Source organism: Neolamprologus brichardi, chromosome 17, assembly GCF_056152115.1.
Source record: "Neolamprologus brichardi isolate AB-2024 chromosome 17, ASM5615211v1, whole genome shotgun sequence".
Classification (NCBI taxonomy): domain Eukaryota; kingdom Metazoa; phylum Chordata; class Actinopteri; order Cichliformes; family Cichlidae; genus Neolamprologus; species Neolamprologus brichardi.
Genome location: NC_142120.1, coordinates 9,064,552 through 9,074,794, shown reverse-complemented (window position 1 = coordinate 9,074,794; position 10,243 = coordinate 9,064,552). Strand labels below are relative to the sequence as shown.

Genomic DNA, 10,243 nt, shown 5'->3' with positions numbered 1-10,243 from the left:
CTTAGAAATACAGTATATAAGAAAAAACAGAGATTGTAAAATTCTAAAGAACTCAAAAGTCAGCATTTCATACAGCCATCTCTATTCTTCAACACACTGTTAGAAAAGCTTTCCTGTAATTTCTTCAAGTAGTCTTCAGGAATAGTTCTCGAGGCTTCTTGAAGGACAAAGCTACTCTTTTGATGTTGGCTTCCTTTCAGTATGTTCTCTGTTCACACGATCCCACACTGCATCAAAACTGTTGAGGTACGCGCCCCGGGGAGGCCAACTCATGACTGATAGTGCTTTATTTTGTGTTTTTCTATGCAGGTATGCTTTTACTGCATTGGCAGGATCACGTCATGCTGAAATATAAAGCTGTTGCCAATCAGGTGCTTTCCAGATAGTATTGCACGATGGATAAAAGTCTGATGGTACTGTTCTTTGTTCATGATTCTATCAGTTTTAGCAAGATCTCCAACAACAATGGCCGAAATGCAGCCCCAAACCATGACAGAGCCTCCATCGTGTTTTAAAGATGGCTGTAGCCACCCACTGTTGTACTCCTCACTTTTTGCATACTTATTAAAGACAACTGGAACCACGGATTTTAAATTTGGATGCATTACACCATAAGCCAAAATTTCTTGCGTAACTTGACATACCTCAGCCCTTTTCTTTGTTTGACTTCCTTCAGAATAGCTCCTTGTTGGCCACGGTTCCATTGAGAAAATTTCTGATGAGGCATCAGTAACTGAAGGGCCAAATGCATCTCTCACTTCCTTTGTCAGGGGTTGCTGGATTCCTTCCTGTTTTCTAAGGACGCTTATCCTCTACACAGTTTCCTCACATTTTTTAAGTAAGCACTGCACACCACACCGAGATATGCCAAGTTTTGGGCTAATGGCTCTTTGATTATCACCTTGTTGTTGCTGCAAAAGACAAACAAACAAACAAAAATGGGTTTTGTTATTAATGCCAAATTACTAGTAACATAATGCCCTAAAATACAATTTAAAGCTGGTTCTTTTCTAAATTATATATTATGTGTAGACACAACACTGGTTGATCGTTTGAGTCAGGTATGTTTTTATGCTTAAAAGATTCATAATACATTGTTAATTTGCTTAATAAAATGAAACATTCCTCTAAAAGTGATCAGGTACAACGACTTGACTGAAAATGTTTGAAAAAGCAGCCAATGTCCAAAAGAAAACTCTGAAAGACTATGAAATAGACCACAGTCTGGCTCCTTAAATGCAAAATATAAAGAAATTAAGGGAAGCTTTTGCACAGTACTGTACTCAACTACAACTAGAACAGCAGAAAAAAACATCTAACTTGAGCAGATAAAGATTGGTGTGATCATGAGAGATGTTTGCTAAGTGTATGATATAGATTTGGAAAGTAAAATCAGCAAGATTCCCAGCAAAATTTAAAAGAATTATCCCAATACCTCAAAGCTGTGTTGACCTCAGATGTTTCAACAGTAAACACCCGAGCCTCATCAAGCTAATATTTGTTGCAGATAAAACAGTCACATACAACAACTCCATTCAAGGTAAGTGGACTACACTTCAGATTAGCTTCGCCATGTCTGTGGTACACTGTGTTTATAACAATCGTGTTTTTAGAATGTAATATAGGTTTTAAAGTGCTACTATAGAACTTCTCAAAGAAAGAAAAAGATGGTCACGATTTATGAAATAAAAACTGAATTTATGATCTAATAAAATGCTCGTCCGTGTAAAGGTAATTTCCGAAGCACCAGCCTTGTTTGATATGTGATCAATTGTGTTAGCCTAAACTTAGTTCACCCCCTTGGACACACCATTCTTTTTTGTACAGCGTGCTGTCTCATTAAGGTATCGTGGTCATCTAGCCATGAGATCAGTTGGTGACATACTCTTCTTCACTTCGCTATGGTAGGCTATTTTAACATCTTCCCATAAGTTTACATAAAAGCTCCATAAATTCTTAAAATTAAATTAGGGAACTTCAAAATCCCCGCTTTTCTGTGGGGATTTGTTCGTTTGTTCAGTTTCCAATCATCAAACTTTGTGGTTATACAGTCACATCTGACTCAGTCTTGGGGGAAAAAATATCAGCTGTTCTTTACAAGCATCTGCGAGGACTTAAGAAAGGTCATTACTTGCATCAAAGAAGTTGATATAAATGAAATTACTAAGCATTTATAGTTTAATGTGCAATAACTGATCACAGTGCTTCCAGATATATTTCACGTGAACAACATTTAATGTGTAAAAGATAAAGAAATAACCTCTGTTTTAATGTTTTCCACTCTTTCTTTGATCTAAAAAACTAGTAAAACTGTAGAAATATTAACTGGACACCACATTATCACTGACATAATAAGTGAATCTCTAAATTCACCCCACTCGCCAAAGCCCGTAAATGAGGAACATGTGATATTTGCTGCTAGAATGTGAATAAGGCAGTCAGTGTGTAAGTATCGTAACATTTTTGGACTCCTGTCCGTAAAGAACAGAGGACAGAGACTGCTCAGAGGAGGGGCAAATGGCTAATTACTGGATGTAATGTCCTTTCTCTGGCTGAGTAAGGATACTGAATGACAGTCTGGAGCAGAGATGGAGTCTCGGTTGCCTGTTCTGACTCTAAACAATAATAACAGAATCAGTGCTATGGAGAGAGGGGCACTGAAATGACACAGCAGAACAATCTGACTTAGTGTTCTGTCGTGGGCTTCTTTCTGATCTGAACAAAACATCAGCTGATCATGGTTTTTGAGATCAAAGGTCAGTCACTGAGATGCCCTGTGGGATTTAACATGAGACTCCAAGATGTTGATAAATGCTTAAATAAAGAATTTGCTTTGCCCTCGCAACAAGCATAGCGTGATCTTTTGTTATGCTTTAGTTGTGCTGTCCACAAAATTAGTCTGTGGATTCCATTCGCTTGCCAGCAGAGGTGACTGTTCTGTAGCGTTTTGTGTCATCAATCCTTAGGGTTAGGCCTTGACCTGGAAAGTAAACCCCGGTGGTCTGGAGAAGAAGCTTCTGAGTCACAGTCGACATCGTGTTTTGTTCTGAAGAGCCCTTTTCTGTTAGTCCAAGAGGATCTAATTAAAATACACAGAACTGTTAATGTGGCTGCTGTTACAGTCCTTTGTAGAAATGGAAAGCTTTGATAGAGGTTGGATGGTCAGGCAATTCAACTGGACTTGTGTAATAACAGGTGATAGGGTAAAAAATGTTGGAAACCACAGTAGTACTTTTGTGAGGCTTTTTGTGTTGTAGGCACAGCGCTACACGTGTGTGGTTTTCTTTTCCAATCTTATACTTACTTTATGGAACTGATTACTTTTGATAAACTTGAAATATGTTCCAGGTTAAATAAGCTCTATTTAAACATACATTTTCAGGCCACTTATTTCTTTGATGTTAGTCTGCACTTATCCAGTAGTGCTTGGCCTGTAGTGAGCAGAGTGAGGTGTTGGTGATGGTTCAGGTTTGCTGTAGAAAATTGTTAGTTTTAAATTATGCTAGCATCATTCTGTGTTGTTAGTTTAGTTTCATAGGTTATGCTTTAGGAACCTTTACATTAGAAGCTATAGCTGTAACACCATTAGCCATGGGCTAGCTGGGTTACTGACTACCATGCTCAGGTGTAAGCAGAGTGCTGCTTTGCTCTGTAAAGACGGAAGATCTCTAAAATGAGTTTCAAGCAGTCTTTCTGATGTTTATCACAAATGAGTCATCTTTTAACATAATGCAAGGCCATGCTCATAAGTAATGGCCGCAACTTCATTAACCGCAGTACTTGAGAAGGTATAGTTACATCATTTACTGCTTTTGTGGTAGTGTTTCGCAAATTAAACAAGACACTTAATAAAATAACTAATATTTAAGTTGATTTCCCAAGCTGATAAATTACAGTCAAATAGTAAATACAGTCATATGAGAAATATGACCTATCAGGGCATAATAAAAGTAATCATTCCTTATCAGGTTTCAAAATTAGGTAAATACAACTTCAGAGGATGTAGAAAACATGACATATTACACTGTCTATATATTTCATCAATTAGGAAATAGTGGTTGAAGAACTAAGTACACCTTCACTCCTTTCAGTGAAGAAGTGAAGAAGGTAAGAAACAGCCAGGTCCTGTAATCAAATGAACCTGAATCACTCAGGTGTATGTTAACACAATGCAAAGAAAATCAATTGTTGCTACCCATCAGTCTGGAAAGAGTCGGAAAGCCATTTCCAAATATTTGAGGTCCATCATTCTACAGTGAGAAAGATTATTCACAAATGCAAGACATTCGAGACAGTTGCCAATTGTCCCATGAGTAGACATCCAAACAAATTCACCCCAAGGTCAGTGCAAAAAAACTCAAGAGCTTCACCTGAGACCATGTTAAAGGTCAAAGTTAATGCCAGTACAATTAGAAAAAGGCTGTACAGGTTTGGCTTGTTTGGAAGTGCTGCCAGGAGAAAGCCTCTTCTCTCTAAAAAGAACACAGCAGTATGACGTCTTACTTCAGTAAGACTAGACTTCTGGAACAATGTCGTTTGGACAGACAAGATCAAAGTGCAGATGTTTGGCCATAATGAATAACACAACATTTGTAGAAAGACAAAGCGTAACAGCACGAACACCTCATACCGACTGTGAAGCATGGTGGTGTAAGGGAGATGATTCGGGCCTATTTTGCAGCCACATGACTGGGATTTTTTGCAGTCATTGAACCCACCATGAACAACACCAAATTATTCTAAAGTGAAATGGGAGGTAATCTGTCTTATAGCTCAAGCTTGGCTGAAACATCATCATGCTACATGACAATGAATCCAAGCACAGCAGGAAACCTACAACAGAAAGGCTGAAAGTTCAAGCTCTCAGTTAATGTAAAATAACTGTGAAGGGTGAAAGATATCAACTGTGGTTGTATTTAAACCATTTTAGAATCTGTTTATGTAAAAGATATCCTGATATGTGAAACCAGAAAATGGGTCTAGTTTGTTTTTCACAACTTTACAGCATGTAATAAATAATTTAACTTGTGAAAACAGTAAGGCAATCACTTGCATTAATTCTCTTTTAGTTAGTACTTTTTTGGAGCTGGTTCTTATACTTGCCTAAACAAAAAGCCTAGGCTAATTGGAAAGTCAAAGAACAGTAAATAACAGTAAAAACAACTTATCTGATAATTTGTCATGAAATTTCATGAAAAGACAACGCACAGACAACAAGATCGGGAGATCACCCCATTCAGTGGGATAGATCTTTGTATGTAAAACTGTTCAGATAGACTAAAGTGATAAGCTGATTCCTATAATTACCATTACTGCTGCTACATATTTAAAAAGTTAAACATTGCAAGACAGAAAGAAAACAGTTATGCTGTACAGTTACAGATTGACCTGGTAAAATAAAAGCATTAAAATGTACCAAAATGTTGCACTTTACAAAATATAAAAATCTTCCTTGTGAAATACCGGCAACCACATAAGAGGCGTTTGCTCGCCACCAGCAATTCAAAAATATGTCAGACATCAATGATGAGGAGAGATACTTTCAGAAGGTAAAAAACAGAGCTGTAATAAAGAGCTGTGAGACTTTCTTTACAATTCAAAAGCTGCAAATTTGATTTACAAACAAGACAAATCCACTTTCAATCATTTAATAAAAGCTTGGATACAAGACCTTTTTTTTTTTTTCCATTTTTTTACAGCATGTGGCATATGTTAAGTTGTATTGGTGGAAAATCCATTTTCTAAAACAACTGCAGTAAGACTGAATAAAACCCCCCAAAATCTTAACAAGGCATTTTTCAGACATTCAACATTCACCACAGTTTGGATCGGATAATAACAACAGTGCGCTGGTTTAGGGGGCCAACTGACCAACAATATACTCTTCATCTTCTTTTAATGGAGTTGCCAGAAACACTATCACAAATATAAAGATTTTTTTTTAATATCTAAAATATTTATATAAATAGAAAGTAATTAAAGATCTGGGCAAAATGACAAAGTGCAAAACAGAAAGAAAAGAAACAGGGAGGGTTAAAAAAAAAAAAAAACTTTAACAGCAAAGACAATATACAATGCTCTGAAATCAGCAACCATGAGCCTTGTCTTCATTTTAGCTGCAACAGACCGTAACTTCCCATTTCTATTTCTTCAACCAGTAACCCAGTTTGGCTTCTTTTCCCCAACAAACACTTGATCTTTGATCAGTAGATACACGTGAGAAGGTACTGGGTGAGAAAACTGAAATCTATCCAATGATACCAAAATCTGTAACCAGTAAATAACACCAAAAAAAAGAAGTATCGACCATCGCTTTAGTAGTGTATGCGTTGATCTGTTATTAAACGTCTGTTGATTTAAACGTGTGAGCACAGCAAAGAAAACTGAAGAAAAATTAAAAGATTTGTTTATCTTGTCATAAAAGGGATGTTAGCCATTTAACTGTACACAGCCAGTACCCAGTTAAACCATGTGTATCTACAGCGAAACAAAGCCTACCATGCAGGTTCTATTAAACTGATCTAAACTGGTAGACAATTTCACGCGCTGATGGACAGTCATGGGAAGCACTTTGAGTACTTGGAAAAACGTAACACAAATACAAATGATTATGTACAATTCATTCATCATTAGTGCTTAAACAAAACAACCAATGAGTCCAAAAAGAGTTAGTTTCCACTGAAGCAGTTGGCAAGTACCAGGCGAGTGCATTTCTGAGAGTCACACTGCTAAACAGCAAATTTAAATGCTTTCAGTTACATCAGCAGCAATGAATGAAAGAGGGGGGGTACTTCTCTGACATTTTAAAGGTTTATGCCATTTGTTTTTTGACCCATTACGACATCTGCTGCACTTCAAAAGGGACCTGTTATGCCTTTCTCCATTAGCTGTCAAAGTCTAGTATTAACAAGTAATCTTTGTAAGCCGAAAGTTTGAGCCTTAGACTGATATAATCCTTATAATACTTATGCAGTTGGGAAGGGCCACCAATCAAATGAAAACTGGCTCAAAGGGAGGAGCTAAAAGTCAGTATAAGGAAAATCGGAATTATTTTGAATTATTAATGGGAGCAAGTACAGGAGATCCCCTTTGAAATAAGAAAAATCTCTTCACATTTTCTGATCGACTTTTTTGAAATCCTCAGTTAAATTTCGTAACACTTTAAACATTTAACCTGTGGCACACAGTGCTATAGAAAACAAAAGCATATAGTTTCCCTTCAAATGTAAGTGTTGTCTGTTTAAATCAGCACTGCTTTTTTACACCTGATGCTGCATCTAATAAAAGACACTTGAGGGCTCAAAGGAATGACTACCGAGCTACCGGAGAAGAAACGGTACCTAGCTTGAGCTGGGCAGCTGTGAAGCAAGCGGATACATTTTGACCCAGTTCTGACTCGACATAACACAACAAACCAAGCGTAATCGCACTGAGATGAGGCCGACCGGCCTTGGAAGATAAAGATAGTTTAAAAATATAGCTATAGTTTTGAACACTGGAAGAAGTATTAAAAAGGGTGAACCCACAGGAAATTGGGAAAGTGGTGCCCCTTTATATGAAAATACAAATAAGGGCCTGGTTTCACAAAACAAAACCTAACCAGCCTTTTGTCTTGCAATAGTAAGAAATAATTATGAAATAATTGTGACCTCCGGGCCTATTATCTCTTGACAGGACACAGTAGAACCAGACTACTTCACTTTCCTTTTAGAGCCTTAAATGCTTGCACAATACTGCATCTAAAGTGTATACACATAATTTGTAGTATGAGAAACAACATGTGGGATGTGGTTCTCAAGTTTCAGAGATCAAGATTTCTGTCAGACTACAATAATTATTTAAAACTAATATTAGAAATTTAAAAAGAACAGAAAAAGCATGTATTGTTTCCTATTGATGACAGTAAACATAGACAGCAGCCATGGCTCAAATTGGTTTGTGTGATTATTAACTAACGATCAAATTCTTGAATGTTTTGAGAAACCAGGCCGAGCTCATTATCGTTAATAAACAGACAAAGAGACAGGAAAGCTAAAAAATACCCTCTCTCCTACCACATAATTGGGAAAAGGGGACAATTATGAATAAATACAAAAATAAGAACAGATATGTACACATTTTTAATAATATGAACTATAATAATACTTTCAACATTTCTTCAAAATGCCATAGAAATTTTTTTTTTTTTTTTTGCTGAAAAAAAGTCTCAAACCCTCAAAGGTCAAAAACAAAAACAAAAGAATGATAAATTATTATACAAAAAAAGCGCCATCCAACACCTTAATATTAATAACAATAATTCCATTTTTGGATGCAAGTCCAGGAGTTTCTTGCAATGTTTAAACCAGGACGAAGGGGAAAAATACAAAAACATTCTTAAGTTAAATCTGACTTCTTCCTATATTGAAATACAATGCATTGATGTGGCGTTGTTGGTAACACAGATGTCTTCTTCTTCCCTTGTCTGAACAGGTTCTTGTGTGGCACTGCTGGAGATGGCTCTGGAATCAGCGAACAAGGAAGGAAGGTGAACTGAGGGCAGTAAGTGCACTTTGAACACAGGCATGCTGGGATGAGCAGGGAGCATTGGGGGGCAGGGGGACAGTAAATAGAGAAATGGACAAAGTTGTTTGGTACAGAAAGAAAGAGGTTAAGGAAGAGGTAAATGCTGGATAAAACCCAGCTCATCTCTTTTTAAAGCAAAAGGAAAAGAAAAAAAATACAAAAAAAGGGGTGGAGCCACTGAGGTGGCATAGCTGAAGTCTGAGTCCTACAGTAGTCGTGTCAGTAGGTCCTTTAAACATCAAACTCCCCCAAAGAAATCACAGTTCTCTTTCCACTCAGATTTCTGAAAATAAACTCTGGTTATCCCCCTGCAAAAGTCAACAGTGGTGGTATCATTAACAGTGCCTTAAAATTCCCTTATCAGGAGGATAATAGGTTTTTGAAATCCTGTTCTGTAAAGACCACAACGGCACGGAGCAGCTTTCCATCAAAATGATCCGTAGTGAGGGATAAGTGGTGGAAGCCACTGCCAGCCAACTGTGGGCAAAGACTTCAGAGTCCCGCTGTCACAGCAGGTGATCTGAACTGTTTTTGGATAAAACAGATGTGACATGATGAAGCAGTCTGATTGGTGCTGTAACTGGAAGAGCGGTGAGGTCAAAGGTCACAAACGGTGGTGGCCTGAACAGCTGCCCAACATTCTGTCCATTAAACAGGTTTCTGTCAGTGATGCAACTTGGCCTGCGGAGAAAAACGCACACTTGTCAAGTGATTCTTGCCTGTAAAGCAGCAGTTTCACAGCAGATGGAAGTTTAATTTGCAATTTATTAATTTATTTGCACAACACAGTCATTCATTCCTAGAGCTAATGATGAGACCAATAATTAATCAAAAGCTGCAACAGTTTATGTTTTAGTAGAGGCAGTGACAGTGGTAGAGGAAAAGTCTAGGATCATCCTCTCAGGACAATGAACCAAAATCCAAGTCTAATGCATCAAAGAGTGACAAACATAGGCGTGGCGCTCAGATTCACAGAGACATCACCTAAACTGGTGGGTCTCCCAATTTCTGAAAATAATTAGAATAAACAAAATTTTGACCACGCATACAGAGTATTGAACCACCCCTCATACCTTTTCTACCTTTATTCTTATTATTTTATTTTAGGAAAATGGGAAAGAGGTACAGCAATGAATTGAAATATGTGCAAAACACTTGAATATGTAATGCTGTATATAAGACAAAAAAACAAGTTTGTATAATTCTAACAAGGCAGCCCTTCCAGATGAGGCTTTAGGGAACAAGAGGTGGATCAACTGAAGAGCCAAATGCATCTCTCAGGTCCTGTGTCAGGTCTTTGCTGGGTTTTTGTTTTTCCTGTTTCTTAAGGACATGACTTTCAGACACTGCTCAGATGTTGTAGGGAGTTTTTAGGCCTGACACTTCTTTTGTGCTTTTGCACAAAACTGCATCTACTGTCACTCAAAAACAAGGTGGAACTGAATTTGCTCAGCTGTCATCACTGTAACTTATATCTCTCACTATTTCAAGGACCACCTGATTTTAAGTGGTCACATAACAACTGCGCAAACTTCACCTGCTCATCTATTCACCACTGAATGGTGAAGTATGTCTTTGCTGTTGACCATGGGTCAATGACTGAAGCTTCTTGTAATAAATGCTGAAGGTCTCCTACACAGCAGCTCTTAGCTGACTATCAGACTTCCTTGAGAATTCA

The 10,243-nt window shown here is 37.5% G+C and overlaps 1 protein-coding gene across 1 annotated transcript in view; it reads right to left on the bottom strand.

Annotated features, from left to right (window-relative positions):
- Positions 1-5,634: 5,634 nt before the first annotated feature.
- Positions 5,635-10,243, bottom strand: part of atxn7l1 (ataxin 7 like 1) — a 30,426-nt gene continuing 25,817 nt past the window's right edge. Inside the window, exon 12 of the mRNA XM_087830663.1 lies at positions 5,635-9,246. Coding sequence (XP_087686789.1) covers positions 9,229-9,246 — 18 coding nt within the window. The 3' untranslated portion in view covers positions 5,635-9,228. The remainder of the gene's footprint in view (positions 9,247-10,243) is intronic.